At 51.3% G+C, this 20,282-nt stretch overlaps 2 protein-coding genes across 2 annotated transcripts in view; both read left to right on the top strand.

Annotated features, from left to right (window-relative positions):
- The window catches only part of LOC127028916 (centrosome-associated protein CEP250-like), a 48,971-nt gene extending 38,763 nt beyond the window's left edge, over positions 1–10,208 (top strand). Inside the window, 14 exon segments of the mRNA XM_050914563.1 lie at positions 175–405; positions 1,960–2,153; positions 2,268–2,395; positions 2,600–2,769; positions 3,571–3,702; positions 3,962–4,105; positions 4,562–4,693; positions 5,731–6,161; positions 6,234–6,718; positions 6,721–6,914; positions 7,520–7,675; positions 8,102–8,209; positions 8,377–8,427; positions 9,835–10,208. Of these exon segments, the coding sequence (XP_050770520.1) occupies positions 175–405; positions 1,960–2,153; positions 2,268–2,395; positions 2,600–2,769; positions 3,571–3,702; positions 3,962–4,105; positions 4,562–4,693; positions 5,731–6,161; positions 6,234–6,718; positions 6,721–6,914; positions 7,520–7,675; positions 8,102–8,209; positions 8,377–8,427; positions 9,835–10,026 (2,748 nt within the window). The 3' untranslated portion in view covers positions 10,027–10,208.
- A 710-nt stretch (positions 10,209–10,918) lies between these two features.
- On the top strand, positions 10,919–19,494 carry LOC127028931 (endoplasmic reticulum-Golgi intermediate compartment protein 3-like). Its single transcript, XM_050914597.1, has 5 exons — positions 10,919–11,027; positions 12,819–12,906; positions 13,567–13,732; positions 17,458–17,594; positions 18,973–19,494. Exons 1-5 carry the CDS (start codon positions 10,940–10,942, stop codon positions 18,977–18,979), a joined length of 486 nt encoding a protein of 161 aa, XP_050770554.1. The 5' UTR covers positions 10,919–10,939; the 3' UTR covers positions 18,980–19,494.
- Positions 19,495–20,282: the final 788 nt, after the last annotated feature.

Genomic DNA, 20,282 nt, shown 5'->3' with positions numbered 1-20,282 from the left:
GATCTTGCCAAGGGTTCGTCTCCAGCTGCTGCTGCTGCTTCTTTTCAGACTCCTTGCCTTCCGACAGTAGGACTGTCTGAATATGGAAATGTTGTTCCTTTTTCTGTCCAAGCCAAACCTCCTACAGAGTCAATCTGACTGTATCTTATTTCCTCTGTGCTTCTGTGAGTGTAGCTGGAGCAAGAGAATGAAGCTCTGTCAGGCAAAGTGGACGAGGTGGAGAGAGCAAAGATCTCTGAGCAGGAGAAGCTGACCTTGTGTGAACGAACAAATGAAGAGCTCAGCGCAGAGAAAGCCCACCTGGAGCAGCTGCTGAAGAAGGCAGAGGAGCACCAGGAGGGGCTGCAGGTAGAGCTGAGGAGAGTGGCAGAGGAGAAGGCAGAAACCCAAGAGAAGCTCAGTCAGGTGAGCCCAAAAAGCGGGTGCTTTCTGGGTGGGCTTTGGGCTGCTTGGCTCAGTGAAGCTGTATCTGTTGGCTTCTGCGGGGTTTTTGTGAAGGAGACGCTTGGTAGTGCTGGAGGTCGGAAGGCTTTGTTTACTTCCTTTTGGAAGCGTGTTGCTGGCTTGCAGAGAAGTTCTGCAGTTCTCGGAGTTGTCCTCTGCTTCTACAGGTTACTTTAATCCCCCTGGCTGTGCTGGCCTCTTTTTTGGCTTTTGAGAAGCTGCAGGGAGATGATTGTGTCCATGAAGCTGAGTAAGACTACTACTCTCACGTGTGGCAAAAGAAGCAAACGGCATAGCTCTTCACCCTTTTTCTGAGGCAAAAAGCCCCGGGGCTGCCTGTTTCTATTTATGCTTCTTGTTGTGAAGTCTGCAGCTTTCAAAGCTGCATTTGTTCGAGCCTAGAGAGCGGGACAAAGCTGCAAGTCAATGTCTGCTGTCCCGTCCTGCCAAGAATGGGAATGACACCTTGAAATTGTTGAAATTGTATTTTAAGACACACACGCAGCTTTGAATTGCTGGAGCCTCTTTAGGCTTTGAGGAAGAAGATGAGAAATAGGGGATGGCACAGGACTGTTTTCTCTGGACTAACTGATTTCAGTACCCGGGAAAAAGAGCTTGGGAGAATCGTGTCACTGGAGGAGACTAGGGAGTTTGTCATCGTTCAAATGTCAGTTTCATAATGTGCAATCCTGGGTATTAGGGGATAACTTTGAGAGGAGAATTGGTTGTTTCTGATGGTCTGTTCTCTGTTAGACAGTCTTAGTTTTGGAGTCCGTGGTATGTTTGGCAACTACAGAGCAGAGGTGTTAGACTGAGGAAAAAAGCTAAAAAATCAGGGTTCGTCTTCAAGCTTGAATACCAGCGAGGTATATTAGACAACTTCTTTGCGCAAGACGCGTAAACGGTATGGTTGACGTGAACTACTGTACAAACAGAGTCTGCCATCTCTTTGGCCACATCAGCCAGACATTCCGAAATCACTAAATGACACTGCTCGCCCCAGGGGCCGTTGCCCTGCCAAGCATCACCTCATTGCATCCAACTGCTTTACACACTGCAGTAGGTGACGCTTTGATGGGTTGGGGTTTTTTTCCTAGAAGGAGAAACCACGTGTATTTTCACTTTCTTCAGCGAGCAAAGTTGCTTTTGCTCAAACTTTGCTGAAGTTGTCCGTCACTGGCATAGATTCGGATAGAATCGTAGTTTGCAAGGTGGCAGTTCTGGAAGATGCGGTATTTTTGCATGAGAACAGGTAGTGTGGGGTATGTACGTTTGCCCGGAGGGAGCTGCCTGGTCCCAGGCAACCCAGGAGGGCCTTACACATCACTTCCAAGTGAACAGTGCCAGTGCCTTTTGGCAGCCCAGGGTATGAGTGCGGTATACAGCAGATGCTCTTAACCTTGCAGCCCAACGTCCAGGAGCTCTTTCTCCTCCAGCTGATTCAGAAGCGGCACTGGCCGGCTCTGCCCAGGACTCCAGAGAAAGGACTCCAACTGTGTTTTGTCCCGCTTCCAGGTTTACCGCCAGCAAGAGTCGGCTAGCAGTGGTCTGGAGCAGCTGCGCCAGGAGTCCTCTCGCCAAGGGCATGCGCTGGCCAAGGTGTGCAAGGAGAAGGAATTGCTGGTGCACGAGAAGGCTGCCCTAGAGGTGCGACTGGCAGCCGTGGAGCGGGACAGACAAGGCCTTTCAGAGCAGCTGGCAGAGGCCAGGTAAAGGCGGGGAGGAGACCCTAGGCAGGACATTGTTTAGTGTTCTTACTGGAGTAACTCCCTGTGGGTGTCTGGAGCAAGAAACTCCTTTCTCTCCGTATTTGTAACTTGCAGGTCGGCGAAGGAGACCCTGGAATCCAGCCTGTTTGAGGCTCAGCAGCGCTTATCTCAGCTGGAGATCGCCAGGAGTCAGCTTGAAGTCCAACTTCACACCGTCACGCAGGCCAAGGAGGTGATCCAAGGTGAAAGGCTCATTGCTTTGTTTCTGGTGCTCCCCCTGCCTAGGGGAGGTGGTATAAAAATAGCTCTCTGTCTGCAGTGCTTCTGAGGAGTGAAGGAGCTGGAGACAGATCCCTCCTACACTGAAATTCAAATGGCTTAAGGTCAGTAAAGTCAGAACCACTGTTTGGGCAGGCACTGAATCTTGCCATTTGTCGTGTTTGCAGGGGAAGTGAAGTGCCTTCAGTGTGAGCTGGAAGCGGAGAGGACTCTGATGAGGCAGGAACGGGAAAACATGGCAGAACGGCTCTTGCAGACAGAACGGCAGTATGACAACACCCTCAGACTCCGGCAAGCTGATCATGAAGTGGAAATAAACAAGCTCCTGCAAGACCTGGTAGGAAACGATACGCTTTTGAATTCTTTGAGCAAGGTTTGTGGGCTGGCTTGAGAAGAAGAATAGCGTGTGAAATGGCAGCAGTCATCTGTCATAGGCCACACGTTGCTAGGCCAGGCAGCAGAGCCAATGGCTCCTACTTGAAGGCACGTGAACACCCACAGGACTCTGCTGGGACAGTAACTGCAGCCCCAGATTCAGGGTGGGCCTAAGACGAGTTCAGCAGAAGGTTGGGTGGTCCCCACCCAAAGCATGGCAGCAAAGGGGCAGGAGCTTACCGGACTCCTGTCTACCGTGAAGCGGACTCCTGACATTCCTGCCAGCTGCAGGCACGGGAACTTTGTTCCTTTCTGTCTGTCCTTCCGCGGTTGACAGAGGCATTAGCTTTGGGCTAGAAGCGTATGGAACAGGGCCCTTGTCCCTGGTACTTCAGTTCGTGGCCTGTCTTGTGACTAGGGCATCGGGGTACTGGCCTCTTGCTCACCCTGCAGTCCCTCAGCATCTGTTCCTTGATGAGAATGGAGTTGAGCTTTGAAAACAGAGACTCTGAGAACAGAGAGAAATCCCGAGGCGAGAGGTGTTGGGAAACAGGCAGGCATCAGAGAGGGGAAGGTGACGTCTCCTTTTCTTCCACCTGCTGACCCTCCTTTTAAGTTCCTCGATAGGATGTGGTTGATGGAGGGCACAAAGCCACTGTGGTGCGCTGTGCTGGTGAGGGGTTGTGGGAGGGATGAAGCTTCCCCTTTGTTTTGAGGAGCTTGGCTGGGACTTTATCTTGAAGTCTTTTCCTCCCCTCATCAGGCAAGCGAGCGGGAAGGGCACCATTCAGAGGTCCAGGAGATGCTGGAGCAATGGGAAAAGGAGAAGGCAGAGACAGAAAGGGAGCACGAGAAGAAGCTGTTTGATGTGAAGCAGGAAGTTGCTACCGTGCAGGTAACAGAGTGAAGGGCAGTACCCAGGACATAAAACATAAGTCCTGGGACTGAGGAGGCAAGGACTACTGCAGGCACTGAAAGCACAGAGCCTGGGAAGCTCCAGAGATCCGCAACAGGAAGGCAGGGTTACAGTGGAAGCAGAGCTGGGTAGCAAAGCAGAAAGAAGTGGCTGAATGAATGTGATTTTGAGACAGAAAGAGGAAAAAGCTGGGCCTGATGGCAGGTCCCAGTAGCCTGCTCTCCATTTGTGTTTACAGAACATCACGGCAGAGCTGCAAGCAGAGCTGCAGGAAACTCAGAGCAAGACCGAGGCAGTGGAGAAGAGGCACAAGGGAGAAATCCAAACCGTCAAAGAGGAAATGAATATCCTCCTTCAGCAGCGGGATGCTCTACAAAACCAGGTGACTGCAACAGCAATAGCTACTCCAGTCATCAAACAGGCCGTCTCTCCACTTCGTGCCTTTCCGTGGCAGAGCAGCAGGCTGATGGGGTGATCCCTCGGACTGCCACCATACTGTGGTCTCCATCTCAGCTGCTCTGAAGGAGACTTACAGGCCAGCTGAATCTCAGCTGCCGCCCTGGACAGATGGCCTAGTGCTTTTGCCTGTTTGCCAGCAATCATCAGCATGGATTTCTGCTGGTCTTGTTACTGCTAGCCTTGGTTTTTAAGGTGGTTTTTCAGATGACCATGGTGACCCACTGAGATTTTTAAACAAGTCGGCTGTATCCACTGTGAATCTGGTACTCTCGTGCTAGGGTGGAATTTCAACAACTTCTTTCCCTTTCCTCACAGTATATACTATGGCTGACAGTGACAAGCTGTAGTCTTTGACTGCTTTGTTTATGTTTTACTTGAGGTGGAAGAGTTGACATCTCAGCTAGCAGCCTCTGAAGAGCCTCTAAAGAAGGAGGCTGTGACTCTACATCAAGAGGTGGCGTCTTTGGAAAGGAAACTCGAGAGCACTGAGAAGCAAAGAAAGGATGTCCTGGTGAGGCTGGCAGATGCCGTGAAGGGCCATTTCTTACATGTTTTTTGGCCTTCTGCTAATAATTCTAAGGAGCAACTTCTTCCAGTGGAGAGCTGATTTTGGGTGGTCTCGTACAGGTTCAGTCCAAATCTGAGAAGATACAGAGTGGTTGTTTTTTTGGTTTAACCTTTCCAATTGCATTGTTCTGAATAAGTAAGGGAAGATGCCGTAGTCATAGAAAACTCCGTGATGATTCAGGGTGTTTATTTTCCTCACTTCTGAAGATTTCTGCCCTTGAAGCTTTAGTCAAAGTAATTTTCAAACTTGTCTCTATTTACATTGCATAGCTTGGGCAATTATTTGTGTCCAAATCCATATTTAGATTTCTAAATATCTGGATCTGGAAAAAGGGGTGAGAAGACAAAGTTTGCTAATAATGGAGAGCTGTTCAACGTTGCCCATCTGAGAGCAGACAGCGGGGGAATAAATACAGACATTTGAGAAACCAAAGTGCTGATTCGGCTAAATATGTGTGCCAGCAAGGGGAAAACTAGTCCTGATTTCAAACACTGAATGAGAGACTGTGATCTGACCATTACTCCTTCCAGAGGGCACAGTGGGGTTCTAGAGGATGGTACCCTGAAAACTCTAGACAGGAGAGGTCCAGAAAAGACCCCAGCACCCCCAAAAAAGGGAAATCAAATGTTGGGGGGTTCTCTCTTCCCTTCCTCCCTAGCAGAGAGAACAGCATCATGCCACTGCCTAAATCATGCTTAGTCTGGGCTTTAAATCTTGGCTGCAGTTCTGGGAGCTCCTCCCCAAAAGAACACACTAGAGCTAGAAGAGGTTCAGAGAAGGGCAGAAAGGAAGGTGGGACTGGCTGAGTCAGCTGGGAAAGACGCAGCCTAAAGGGTGGCGCGGGAAAGGTCTGCAACATCCCGAGAGGCAGGGAGAGGGGGGGCAGCACTTGGCTGCCACTGGAGCAGGAGTTCCAGTCGAGTACGAAAAGCAAACATACACAGACGGAATTACTGAATCTTTTCCTCCCTGTTTTGCAGCAGGAACGGGACAGACTGCAAGCACTTAAAGAAGAACTGGTATGGGAGATAAAACTTCTTCAGGAGTCGGTCACAGCCTCTGAGACCCGAGCGACTACAGCAACAGATAGGCATCACTCCCTTGAACAAGAACTCCACACCACAGTGTCTCTCCTAAAAATTAAAAATGAGGAACTGGAAATGCAGCGGGAGAAAATCCAGGTGCTCCAGAAAGAGGCAGCACAGGGAAAAGCTTTGCAGGAGAATCTCACTCATGTGACTGCCATCCTGTCAGAGAGGGAGGGAGAAATGAAGGTGTACCAGGAACAGATGAGACTGCTGGAAGAGCAGAAAGAAATGCACAAAACTGCTCTGGATCAGGTTATTAAGGACGTAAGAGAGAAAAACCAGAAGATTGAATCCCAGCAAGAACAGATACAGGAGCTGGAGAAGCAGCAAGAAGAACAAAGGATTGCTGCCAGCAAAATGAGCAAAGACCTGGAAGAGAGAGACCAGGAGATCAGATCCCTGAAGACCTTGCAGAATCTCCAGCTCAGGCTAACCAAGAAGAATGAAGAGGTTAGACATCACAGAGAGCAAGAGAAGCTCCTAGAAGCAGCCTTGCACGAGAGGGAACAAGAGACCAAGGCTCAAGGTGAGCAAGAAGAGTTAGACGAGGAAAGAAGAGCTCTTCGGGAAGATCTCCGGCACGTTCAGCAGACGCTGACAAAGAAGGATGAAGAGATCAAGTACCAGAGAGACAGAGTCGGGTATTTAGAGAAGACTCTGGCAGGGAGAGAACAAGAGCTTAGGAGGCAGAGTGAACTCCTGAAACAAATAACGTCAGCTTTGCGATGGAAGGATGGAGGGGAGACCCTACAGAAACAAATCCAGAAACTCCGAAAATGGGAGGAAGAGGAAGCAGAGAAGAGGAGAGTTCTCCAGGAGAGAGACCGTCTCTTGCAAAGGCAGAAGGAGCTAACCCAACAACTGGAAGATGAGCGGAAGGCAAAGGGGAAGAATTGGAGCGTGCGATTGCTATTTTGAAGCAGACTGAAAGCGGGGAAATGGAATGGAAAGAGAAGGCACAAGCACTGACTCTCGCCCTTACCAAGAGTGAAATGGCCAATGGCACGTTGAGGGAAGAAGTAGCCGTCCTGCAGAGTATGGTTTCAGAGAGGGACACGGACCGGTTTCATCATCAGGTAGGCACTGTGACTGATCATCAGTCAACCAAATGTCTACAAAGGGTTCTAAAGCTGTTTCCCATAAAGATATGGGAATGTATATTCCCATAGATCCATGACCTGCTTGGCCATGGAAGAAACCATGATTGCAGCCAGCAGGCTTGCCTGTCTGTAGAGCTCTGGCCAGAGGCCATTCACCTGCTAGAACGTTTTCTGTCAAGCCCAGAACCACTGAAAGTACTACAGCGCTTGCTGTTAAAATTCACTCCGGTCCAAAAGCTGGGGACGGGTAATTGGTTCTCTCCTGTCTAGGCAAGCTTAGCCAACGTGTCGTGGTTAGGATTTGGCATGGAAAGGACAGGGCACAGTTGACCAAACTAAGTACAATTTTGTAGCGATGGCTGAAGAGCAGCCCTGATGGTGCTTAGAGGATGCTTTCAGAGATTTAGATTTCTGAGGTACAGCTTTTCCGGTGTATTAAAACTAACGGAGTTCGTACTGCTGCCTGATCAGGTTAAAGGCTTCATTGCGCATTCAGGATGTACTCTCCCTGACTTGTTGATTGTGGCCCTTCTAACCTTTCTGGGGCACCAGCTCACACAATCTCCTCTCTGTATGCCCAGCAGGCTACTGCAGAAGGGGAGCAGCTCTCGTGGCTCTCGGAGAAGAGACTCCTGTCGCAGCGGCTGGAACATCTGCAGCGAGCAGTTGCAAGGCTGGAAGTTGAGAAGACTGAGCTGAAGCAACTCAATGCTGAGCTCAGGAGGACTCTTGAGCAGGTAAACCAGGCTTTCACTGCCTCTGCAAAGCCTCACGGTCCTCTGGAACACAACCCCTTTCCACAGACAGCGCTCTGGAGTCCTCGGCTTGTTTCCTTCCCTCTCCCACCTCCCCCTGTGGACACACACGTCCGTATTTTCTCTCTCTCCTGGCACCCCACTGCCTTCACAAATGCACATTCACTCCGGTACCACCCTTCTTGCCCCAGTGGCCCCATACGCTCACATCGGACACTCTTGTGTCAGGATCTGCTTCCTCTCGCTCTTTCTCTTCCGTAGTCTACTTGGAGTGCTTTTGGCCCCCAGCGTTCTCTGGTGCACTTAACGGTCTCTGAGCAGACACCTCCTTGCCGTGATGTCCAGAGGTCCTTTTGCTCCTTGTTTGGTGGCAGGTTTCTGTGACCCTTTCTCCTATCCAACGTGCAGGTGGAACGTGAACGGAGGAGACTGAAGAGATACTGTAGTGGTCGGTCGCTGCCAGATGCGTGCGGATTTTCTCTCTCCGACCAGCACAAGGTGCCTGCTTCTCGACAGGTGAGAACAGACTCTTACTCGGTGGGAGGAGGCTCTGGCCATACAGAGGAACAAGGGCAAATCCCGGTGGCAGCAGCCCCCCGGTATAGACCTAACGGCAGTCGAATATAGACCATGGCCCTGGCCAGACTGGAGGCCAAAACCAAATCCTTGCGTTTTCTTCACAGGAGGAGTCTCACACGCGCTGCAGTCGTCGATTAGCTGAGTTGCAGAACCAGGTGAGGAGGAGGAAAGCTCTCATCACAAGCTGCTGGGGCTGTACTCATGGGCACAACTCTGCACGCTGCTACAGCCCGAGGCTTGTTTGGCTGTCAGGGAGCGAGTACACCAGGCGGTGGAAATACCCAGTCAGACCCATCTGTTGGCCGTGGCCAAACACCATCATTCACCTAGGTCTAGTCTCTGGCTTGCCTAAAGGTGGGAGAGGGATTGGAGGAAATGCAGAAAACTGGAACTCGCCGGAAAAGAGGGAGTATTCTAAGGCTGTTCCCCTTGAGTCTCACTCACCTGGTTGACTCCTCCTGTTTTCCCTTGGCTCAATTACCAGTGGAGCTTGCATCATATCACTGCGCGTTCCCCTGCCGGGGCTGGCTGCCTGAGTTTCAACATCTAGTCTGCTCTGGCAGATCAGGGTCGCCCTTTTTATCTGGTTTGGCTTTATGTTGACAGACCTTGGTGGTGTAATTCCAAGTAGCAGGTTCCATAAGCCATAAAACTCCTTTAGGAACTGCTTCTGTTATTTGAGTTCGCTTGCCAAGAAAGAGTATTTTCATGTTCCTAGCCTGAGGTTGGGGATGGCATTCCCGTGGGGAGCACAGCCCTCGGCGAAGCACACGTCACTTGGAAAAGAGAGGAGAACCTCTGACCTGAGCTGTGCTCCCCAAAACAGCAAAGCCCTGAGCGCTGCTCCCAGTGCTGGCATCTCCTCCACCCCAAAGCAGGCAGAGGGCAACATGCCAGAGCTGCTGTGGCCGCACTGCACTGCAAACCTGGGAGGAGGTGAGAGCAGCTGGGTCTCTGCCCCCAAAAAGCCCAGCAGGCACAACCCCGTGTTGCCAGGAAAGAAGAGAGTTGGAGGAGTTTCAAGGCTCCGCAGTCCTTTAAGGCTCGTTTCCCCCCTGGGCTTGGTTCATCCAATTCTGCTCTGCTCATTTGTGAAATGCTCTGAAGGGAGGAAGAATGAGCGTTTTCGCCCTTTTCGTGTGCTAGCTGTCAAGTTTTGCAACTAGATCATAACAGAACAGCTCTTCAGTACCTTGTGTAACCAGTGGTGCTCCTGCCGAGGACAAAGCGTGTGGAACCGAGGTGGCAGTAGCCCAGATCTCTCCTTTGAAAAAAACGAGCTGGGTTACTAAATCCTGTAGGAACCTCTGTCTTTCATATACATGGAATGTCTCGGTGGTGTACGTGTGAATGGTATGCCGGAAAGAGACTCGAATTGTTGATAGTCTCAGGTCAGTTCAGGGTGACTCTGGGAACCTGTTAGTGCCCATTCCCCAAGTGGGACAAAGCGTTTGTCAGGGCTGGAGTTAGAGGGTGCGTCTTCCCTGACAGCCGGAACCGTGGAGCTGCGGATGGTCCTAACAGCGTGGGCTTGTCTGAGCTCGGCCTTTCGCCTCTTTCAGGTGTCCCTTCTGCAGACGCAGCTGGCGCAAGAACGCAAATGCAAGCAGGACTACATTGAGTGCTGTGCAAAGACCAGCCAGGAGCTGTCAGACCTTCACCGAGAGCTGTCTTGCTCCTTAGCAGCTGTGGTCAGGGAGCCCGAAGCTGCTGTTCTGGAGGCAGAGACTCGGAAGCTGGCTCAGCCTCTCTGAGCCTTCTTTTCCTGTAGAGGAGCAGCTGCAGCATCACGGGGTTCCTGTCTCGTGCCCTTCCCAGGAATGCATTACGTTTTGCTGTGGGAAACGGGCTGCGTTTGTTCTCTTTGCCTTTGCAAGCATCTCCTAGTGACGGTGGTTTTTAAAGTTTTTTTGAATAAAAGGAATTGTGCAGGACCGCACTTTTTCAGTAGGAAAAAGCAAGGGGTGGGTAAATAGGTGGCTTGGGAAAAGAGGATGCTGTTCTTTTACTTGCGCAAGTCAGCTATTGGGAGGTGTCGTAGGATTGAAGCTCCTGAGTTCATGGCCGTTCCCTGTGAGGAGAGGGGGAAATGGAGGTGTTCTCAAAGCGAAGGGGGAAGAGTACACGCCAGGGATCGAAGGTGGGGCACCAGAGTGGGATTTTTCCTTCCCTCATCCCCTCCTTCCCTTCCCTCCCTCCTTCCCTCAGCACAAAAAGCGGCGGTACTCTGCCGAGCCGCTTTGCTCTCAGCTCTGTCGCCGCGACAGCCAGCCTGAGGGGCAGCCCGGCTGTTCTCCGAAGGGCGTTAGTAACCAACTGCAGGCCTGTCAAAGAGGGAGGCAGCGGATGGGCTGGGGAGGGCGCGAAAGCCAGTGAAAGCCGCTCCCTGCCAGCAGCTTGGCCTCGGGGTCGAGCCCTCTCCAGCTAACCGATCTCGGCCCAGTCCGCGTCTCTCGGGCGTCCTTCCGAGGCCCGGGGGCCGTTGGCAGGGCGGGCCAGAGGAGGGCGAGGCGGCAGCGAGGAGCTTCCCGGCCCGGAGGCGACCGGGAGCGCCAGCCCCTCCCCGCCAGCCCCCTCGGCCGGCTTCGGGCCGCGCTGCCGGGCGGGCCCGGGGGCGGTGCCGGCCCGGCCCCGGCAGGCGGGTTTGGTTCCGGGCCGCGCGGCGCCATGGCCTCGCTGTGGCGGCTGAAGCGGTTCGATGCCTTCCCCAAGCCCCTGGAAGACTTTCGGGTCAAGACGTGCGGGGGCGCGCTGGGTGAGCGGGCGGGGTGAGGGCGGCCGGGGGCCGGCGGGCGGGCCCGGGCCTCGCCGTGGGGCGGCGGCCGGCCGGGGGGGCCTTGCGGGCCGGCGCTGGGCGGCGGGAGGCGGCGGCGTGCGGGCTGAGGGGAGGCGGAGGCTGAGGCGGCGGCTGAGGGGAGGCTGAGGCGCGGAGGAGGCGGAGGCGAGGCGGAGGCGCGGCGGAGGCGAGGCGGGCGTGCGGCCGCGATCGGCGGGGCTGAGGGCGGCTCTCGTCTCCCCGGCAGTGACGGCTGTCAGCGGGCTCATCGTGGTGCTGCTTTTCTTCTCGGAGCTGCAGTACTACCTCCCCAAGGAGGTGAGGAGCGGCGGCGGGGGGGCGCGGCCGCGCCGTGCTGCCTCCTGCCCGCCGTGCCCCGGCGGAGAGGCGGCCCTGCGGGCCGGGGCGGCCTGCCGTGGCTGCGCACCCCCGCCGAGCCGCCGCCTCCTCCGCCGCCCCCTCCGGGCTGCCCCCGCAGCAGCTTCACCCGCCGCAGATGGGTTTGGGGTTTTTTCTTTCCCCCAGCCGGTGGCCTTGACGACGGGAGCGGGCTGCCCTCCCCCGAGAGCCGCCCTGCGCCGAGGTGCTTCGATAGCAGGCCGAGACCACAGACCTTGGCAGTCTCCTTTGTGAAGAGGGATCGCAAGGAACTGTGCTGATGCTGCAGGGGGAAGTGGATTACATTTCAGCGTAACAGCTTCTGTGGCAGCTGGAAACAGTCCTCCTTGTACACCGAACCAAACCCCGCATTTAGGGTGCTGCAGTGTGCATCTTGTTCCCTGTACGTCACTTGGCCCCAGCCATACGCGCTCTTCCAGTCTGGCACATTCCTCCCCCTGGCTGAAAGAGTCTGTATTTTCCCTGGCTGACTGGTGACTCGACCCTTAAGCCTAAACTTGCACCTTACTACATTTACTTTGTGTGTGTGTGCATACCTGATAAACATATTTTAGTTGATGTATCAGTTAGAAGTTGTAGTAAGCGGTCCTTGGCTCCATAAACATCTCCTCTACAGTATTTGCATGTTATGACTCATCCTTGTACTTCAATACAAACCAGAAACGATTCTGGCAAAGTGCTGCAGTCTAACAGTAATACTGTCCTGACTTTTCCAAAACATGAGCTCCTTCTTACCTTTACTGGGAGACAGTGTAGTTCTGTGGATCAGCATAAACGAAATTTGTTGAGTTGTCATCACTCGGATTTAACTTTTCTGTTGTTGAAGTTGAAAGGCTAAACTAAGCCAAGAGCTGAACAATCAGTAGGTTTCTCCTGTGGGGTTTCTCCAGTTGTCATGGGAATGTGGTGATAGTGTTCTTACTGCTGTGTCACTTAGCAGCCTTTCTGTATTCGCAGGTTGTGACATTACAAATTTAGTGTCTGGGGACAACAACTATTTACCATTTTGTGTAACAGGTCCAGTATCCGTCACAGTGTACTGACTGGGTCTGCTTCAGACAACATTCTAACAAAGCCTTTGTGCAAGTAACGTCTGATGGACGCTCCAGGAAGGCTTACAGATAGCCGGTTCTTTCTCTGGAGGCTGTTCTTGAGATGACGAATGCTACTCTGTTAATTGGTGTTATTTCACACCTCAGCAGGCTCTATGCATACCATTTCAGGTGGGCTTTGGGTGCAGGATGCACAAGTTCCAACACAAAATCGTTGCATTCGTGTGTAGAACACATTGTGCATTGTGTGTAGAGCAAAACGCGTACAAGATAGCGTTTCTAGACATGTCTCATCACTTTGAATCCTCTTTTCTCTTAGAGCTGGGGAAAGAAGAAGTGTTTGATCCAAACTCTTTGGATGCTGATGGCTGCGAGAGCTGTTGTGGGGCGGAGTCAGAGGACGTTTGGTAACCTTTACACCTTTTTGTATCTTCTTAGCACTTGAATTCATACTGTTCTGTTGCATGCACTTTTTTTTCCCAAATGTCTGTGAAGGTCTGTGCAATGAAATGCTGGGCACGTGTTCAGAGAATGATGAGAACTGTTGTGGGTTTGGTATGCCTTTGGAAGCTGCAGAAAACAGAAACCTGTTTTTTGTGGTGACCAAGGTGTTATCCAGAGGTAGAAGAGTAATGAAGAAAGTTTGCCATTAACCGTCCCTCCGTTTTGACAGTCTTGGCCTAAAAACAGAGAAGAGGAGGAATAGAAACAGGCAGATGCTTTGTTCACACGGGGAAGTTCCAAACTGCTCAGAGCCGTGGGACAATGATGTGGTTTTTGTAGCAAATTTCTTTGCCCGGAGTGATCTGACTGTCTAAATGGACGGGCAGAGCCCTCTTCAGACTCAGGAACTGCATGCAAACAGCTTGCATCCTCATGCCAAAATCTCAAAAAGCACCTCAAGAAGCTCGAGCTCCTTCAGGAGCATTAGGCCACCTTTCAAGGTCCAGTCCCTGATGTTTGCTTTGTTGCTTTGTTGAACAAGAATCCACCAAGGATTCAAGTCCTGAGCTGGAGCCTCTCTTTCTAGCGATAGAGATGGTAAGATGGTGCTCGTGCTTTTGCAGGTGTTGTAATAGTTGTGGCGATGCCAGAGAAGCATACAGGCGGCGAGGCTGGGCCTTCAAGAACCCGGATAGCATAGAGCAGCGCAAGAGGGAAGGGTTTAGCCAGAAAATGCAAGAGCAGAAGAAGGAGGGCTGCCAAGTGTATGGTTTCCTGGAGGTCAGCAAGGTGAGAGACGGGTTTTGCTGTGAACCTGCTGCGTGATGGTGGTGCCTGTGAAAAGGCAGAGTCGGGGCGTTCCTCTCCTTTGCCAGCTGTAGGTGTTCCCAGGAGCGTAATATAATAAATAACCCCGGGGCCCAGCAAGGTGCTTGTGCCCGTAAAGGGGTTCAGTAGGAGAGTCAGGAAGAGCGGTGGGAAGGGGCTAATTGTCCGTTTCGTTGTGTGGGCTGGTCGGAAGCATGCCGGCTGGAGAAGCTTAGCTTTTCGTACCGTCTAGCTGGCGAGTCTTCTTGCCGAGGTTTCTGGAGGAGGAGAGGCAGCTTCTTTGAGGGGAGGTTGTCCCGCCTGGCCTTCTAGTCTTAAAACAGAGAGCACCAGCGGATGCTGGAGATAAGAGCAACCACCAACTTGCCAGCAGAGGTGCTGGAGAGAGTGAGATGTTCTCTTCTGTGGAAAAACAGTGGAAGCAAGGCTATTGGAGTTGGCTGTCAAAGCTGAAAACGCTCAGAGAGGTGGTTTTTGCAACTGGTGTGTGAAAATGTAGTCCGAGATGTACCAGGTAACTAGCCTGTCATTTGGCGGGTTACCAAACCCAGAACACTTGGACATGCAGGTTACGTCCCCAAGTACCTTCTAGAAGTCAGGCCCAGGCTAATTTTTTTTTTTTAATGCAAACTCTGGATTTTTTTACGTCTTGGTGTACTTTTCCTGGAGACCACCTTCTTTGTTTCTGGAAAGGAAACCTTTTACTCACGAAGCCAGACGTTGTGATTTGAGCATCATCGTGGGTACCGAACCGTTCGGGGACCCTCTCTCACAAAGTGTGATGAGCAGGAAAGATTCGAAGGGGCATGCTGGAGGTAGCGAGGGTCCCAGGGTGGGTGTCACGGGGGGAGTTTCTGGGGGCCGTTGTTACGCACTTGGAATATTGCACATCTCCATTCTCATCAGGTCTGCAGTTAACACAAGCAACAGGCTTGCGCAGACATCGAAGGTGCAGTGTAGCACGTGAGCTTGGGACATTCCGATCTTCCAGGGGAGAGTGTGTATGATGCTAGTAAGTGTCAGGGAGGACTGGCACCTAATAGCCATATCCCTTTCAGATTCCAGGATGAAGTTTTAACAACCTTTTTCTTTTTGGTTTTTGCCTTGTTTTGTTTTTTGGTTTAGTGCTTTATTTTTGCACGCACCTTATTTTCATGGGTCTATACATAGGATCACCGTTGTTTATTGTATCAAGGGTTTTTTTTACCCTGCTCACTTTCCGTCTCAGTTACTTTCTCCATTCCTTTTCTGTGATACTGTTTTGTATTTCCTGCAGCAACAGTCAGTTCCCTCACAGTAGGGTTAATTCCTCTTTCTTCCCATTTATATGTCCACTAAAATAATTTGCATAAAACAGTTATTATCAACACCAGTATGTAATTATGGCTTTCCACATGACTGCCTGTGAGGAAGAGGGGAAATTCATCCCCCTGTTGGGACAATAGCTGCTGATATTGTCACCTATGAAAATGAGTTGCTTGGTGTCTATCTTCTTTAAACAAACATTTACAAATCCAAGCACTAGTACGACTGCTTTATTTATATAGGTTCAGACCTTTTAATGAAAGATTACTGTCTCCTGCAGGTAGCTGGAAATTTCCACTTTGCCCCAGGCAAAAGTTTCCAACAGTCTCGTGTACATGGTATTTTCTTTTGCTGTTTATTGTGGCCTTGAGCTTCCAAGTGTACCTGACCATTTTCTTTTAGTATCTTTGCATTGTTATCCATAATAGTAACAGGACTGCTTCAGTGGGGAGGACATTGTTGAAGTTTTGTTATAGAGGTTTAGAACCATCATGAACCAATAGCAAAATGGTTTCTGTTGGTGCTGCCACATGGGTGTGGAAGAACTTGGAGGAGAAGGAGAGCCTGCCCAGAAACAGTCTCACTTGTTCTACAAAACTTTGCTGCTCTGCTGTAAAACAGCCTCCAGTGAGGTGTTCAGCCCAGGAGCTGAATATCAGTATCTCTGGAAGGGATAGCTTGGAGAATGCTCAGGAGAATTTCAAAGCAATTAGAACTTCTAGAGTACCATGTAAGTTGTAAGGGACTTCCTCAAGTATCTATATAAATGCACAGTGGCCAGAGCAATAGTGGTAGTTTATGCCTCGTATCTTTAACAGGAACTTGATTAAAAAGATTTGTTGTTTAATGGAATGTTTGCAGTTCCCTTGATCAAGTTTTTGAAGCGTGAAGTTTGTAGTAAAGGTTTCCGAAAGAGCTTTAGTTTCAGCCTGATTTTTTTCCCCCCTTCCCATCACTCATTCCAGTTTAACCTGTACCACTGAGGCAAAGGTCAGGGGAGAATGTGAATGTGCTTTGTGAGAGTAGCTAGTGTATTTGGAGAAAAACTAGCAAGCTTTTGAGCACAGTTTCTAAAGATTAAATGAAGAAACACTTTTGTGCAAAAACCTTGCCTGTTTTTCCCCACAATATTAGTTGTTCTAATGAAATATTTGCTTCTTCCCGCAGAACTTGCTTTGTGTGCTCACACTAGCATGACAACAGCAACCTTACTACAGCTAGGATTTACAATTTCACAGCATGTATCTAAGTTAACGAGACGCATCTCTGCATTGCATCTGTTCTCTGTAATAAGCATGAATGCAAGCTGGCTGTCCTGAGAGCCAGTACTTTGTGTACGGAGAGGAGGGGGTGAGGTCAGGATAGCTCTCTGTGCCCCAGAATTCCTGCAAATCTGAACTGAAAAATGAAGGGCTTACACTGGGGAAAACACAGGCGAAAACCAGAAAGGACTATGTAGTTACTGCAGACCTTTTGGAGGCAGAGTTAGGAATATCGGTGTTTTGAGGACAGTGAAAAGGAGCAGGAGGAGGGATGATGGGCAGAGAAACTTTCCACTTTCTGGGACTTGTGTCACGTTAAATAATGAGGAATAAAGGCTCCTAATGCTTTTCTCCATGTGCAACTGTTTTCAGCTCGTGGGATCTCCTGAGTCCGTTACGGTCTGTTGAGATCCCTCAGTGGCTCTCTTTCGGGTACTTTTCCCATCTCACCGTGAACTCAGGTGAACGTTTTGCATTTACAACACCCTTTTGCAAGGCGTTCAGCAGGTCTGCTCTGCTGTAAGAACGAACACCTCCCCTCGTGTGCTTGCTCCCACTGGCTGTATCTGATGGCCCGTGTTCCTCTGCTGGGCAAGAGTGAACGGTCGCTGCCGCTCTCTCCCTGCCTCTCAGGATGTCGTAGACCTTTCCTGTGCCAGCCTGCAGGCCGTGTCTTTCCCCCGCTGACGAGTCCCGGCTTACTCCGATGGTCCTTTGTGGGAGCCATTCAAGCCCTGAGCTTCCTTGCTGCATTTCTCTGAACCTCTTTCAGTTCAGCTCTGTCTGGAGGCACCAGGCTGCACCCAGGATTAAGGTCCTGGCTAAGCGTGATGTAGGCAGTGGCGTAATGATTTTCTTCCTTCTGTTCTCTCTTGCTTTCCTAGTTATTCGTAACACGTGATTTCCCTTTTCCCCCAAAACTTAGCCCGTGAGCTTGGCATTCTAAATGGCCTGAGGGTTTTTGATAAAAAATCAAGCCCCTAACATCTCAAACTTTCTCGGAAAAATGCATTACCCAAACCGTACGTGACCCCAGACTTATTTCTTCAGTATCCGTATACCACGGTAATCTTTGTGCCCCGAGGACCTCTGATGTTTGCTGTGTTTGTTTCCTGCCAGGTGGTAAGGACTGACCAGTTTTCAGTCACACGACATGAGAAGAGAGCCGACGGGCTACTGGGAGACCAGGGTCTGCCTGGTGTCTTTGTGCTATGGGAACTTTCGCCCGCGATGGTGAAGCTGGCAGAGAAACACAGGTAAGAGACGCTTCAGTCCATTTTGTTCACCCTCCGTTGATTTTGCCATTTTGCGTAGCTTAGAATTCCATCCTCGCTTAGGCACAGCAGGGCGAATGCCTGAAAGCCATCCAAGCCCCTTCCCAGTGGGTGGAGAGGAAGAGGCGCTCCCAGATGCCCTTCCTCTCCGTGTGACCGTCTGAAAGGGACTGGGGTTTTTCTGATACTGCCTGAAGCGTTTGAATCCAGTATCAAGATGGAGAAGGAAATTGGTGCAGCAAGCAGAAGTCTGATACAATGGGTCTCGGTTCAGACTGATTTCCTCAAAGTCTTTTTTAATGGGAAGGCTAGATTTATAGAGCATACCCATCTTGCCAGCACCTCAGCAGCACCCACGCTGATCCAGCCTGGTTACTTACTCGGCATTTGCTAGAGCTTGTCTGCGTGTTGTAGCTGGCGTGGAACGTCTTTCTTCTTTCCGGGTCCTGGCCCTTTTGGCTGCCAGGGCACGCTGTTGACTCCTATTCGAGTGGTCGTCAACCCAGACCCGCAGATCTCTTTCCGCGGGGCTGCTCTCCAGCTTTTTAGCAAAAGCTTTGCTAAAATCCCAAACCCCCGCATCTGCTGGCTTCCCTTGCTCAGCTAGATGGGTGACCTTCTCCTAAAAGGAAATTACCTGAGTTAAGCAGGACTTGCCCCTCGTGACCCGTGCTGGCTGTGACCGATGACTGCATTGTGTCCTGGTTTCGTCTGGGACAGAGTTAACTTTCTTCTTAGTAGCTGGTACAGTGCTGTGTTTTGGATTGAGTGTGAGAATGATGTTGATAACACGCTGATGTTTTAGTTGTTGCTAAGTAGCGCTTATCTTAAGCCAAGGACTTTTCAGTTCCCATGCTCTGCCAGCAAGCCGGTGTGCAAGGAGCTGGGAGGGAGCATGGCCGGGGCAGCTGACCCAACTAGCCAAAGGGGTATTCCATACCATGGAACGTCATGCCCAGTATATAAACTGGGGGGAGTTGGCCGGGAGGCGCGGATCGCGGCTGGGGAACTAACTGGGCATCGGTCAGCGGGTGGTGAGCAATTGCACTGTGCATCACTGGTTTTTGCCTTCCCCCCCCCTTCCTTTTTTTTATTGCATTCCTTTTCATTACTATTAGTATTATATTTCATTATTACTATTGTTAGTATTATATTTTACTTTAGTTATTAAACTGTTCTTATCTCAACCCACGAGTTTTACTTTTTTTTTCCTTTGCTTTTCTCCTCCTCACCCCACTGGGAGGGGGAGGGGGAAACAGCTGCGTGGTGCTGAGTTGCTGACTGGGGTTAAACCATGACACATTGTCTCTCAAGGGTTTTTCAGTAACTCCCAGGATAACCTTCTCCATAATTTTACCAGGCACTGAAGATGTCAAGAAGATGTTGGAAGAGTGACGGCGGATTGGATGAGGGCCCGGGAGGAGCTGGAGTTGAAGGAGAGTGAATGGCGCAATGAACGTGAAGCAATTCCTAAAGGAGTTTTGTGCCTTATGGAACCTGCTGCGTACATTGGAATTCCACCACCAAGGTCTGTCAGCATAAAGCCAATCCAGATAAAAAGCGGGACCCTAATCTGCTGAGCATCTAGAGCAGGCTAGATGTTGAAACTCAGGCAGCCAGCTCCGGCAGGGGAATGCGCAGTGCTGAATCGGAAGCCAGCGGTGCCCACGGAAAGCCGGGCGTCAAGGGGACTTCACGGCAAACAATATGCGTAGGCGAGGGAACACCACCAGTGGAGAGAGGGACAGAGCTGACCTTCTCTCTGAAATAATGAGGGCACCTTTGTGAAACGGGGCTTGGAAGCCTGAAAAACCCTCCCACGCTCTGGCAGGTAACCCAGAGGTAGGAGTGGGAGAAGTGGCCGTCTGCTGCTGAGAGAAGTGGAAGAGAGAAGTGGAAGATCCCAGGAAGTGGGCGATCCAGGTCCAGTTCCGCTCTTTCCCAGACCCAGAGGAGTGCCCCAGCCAGCCAGCTGAGGACTCGTCTTTGGGCAGAGCACCTTCCTTTTCCTGCTGAACTGCTGAAGTAGGTCCACGGCGCAGGCAGACACGGCAGTCACGAGGGGAAGGGGTTCAATCAGTTAGCTGTAGCAACAGAACTTCCGACGCTGAGGCTTCCTGCTGGAAACACCCTTAAGACACAGCTCGATGGCTTCAGCAGTATTCTCGGCTCCCTTGCCAGAGCGGAGCCTCATGGGCTTGACTCACCTGAATCTTCCAGGCATTTTGCCCTGACCACCTGCGAAGATTCCCATCCTCAGGGAGACCAGGGCGTACCAGACCCATGAAAGCAGATGGAAGAGAAGTCTGGCCGCTGCTGCTACTGCCACTGCCGCTGTCAAAGGATGCAGCAGGGTTCAGCAGCTGGAATGTACATTCTCACACGGATAAAACCAATGCCCCTACAGCGCTTAGGTCTCTGACTCGGTCCGATACTGGGATCGTGATTAGCGCGGAACAGCAATACCAGACTAACGACTGCCTGAAGGCTCTAAGCTCTGGCACTGCCTCGGATCCCTGGAGGCGAGGCAAGAGGAGGAACGGTACCTCCGCTCACCGAAGCAATGGGTTTGCTAGGTGTTTGACTCTGCCAAGGGGTGGAGTGTGACTGTTCCCTCAGCTCCTGCTCGGATTTTGGCTAACCCAGCTCATGCTCAGGCCTGCTGTGTGC

This window comes from Gymnogyps californianus, unplaced genomic scaffold, assembly GCF_018139145.2.
Source record: "Gymnogyps californianus isolate 813 unplaced genomic scaffold, ASM1813914v2 HiC_scaffold_49, whole genome shotgun sequence".
Taxonomy (NCBI): Eukaryota; Metazoa; Chordata; class Aves; order Accipitriformes; family Cathartidae; genus Gymnogyps; species Gymnogyps californianus.
This window is presented reverse-complemented; position numbering and strand designations above follow the sequence as displayed.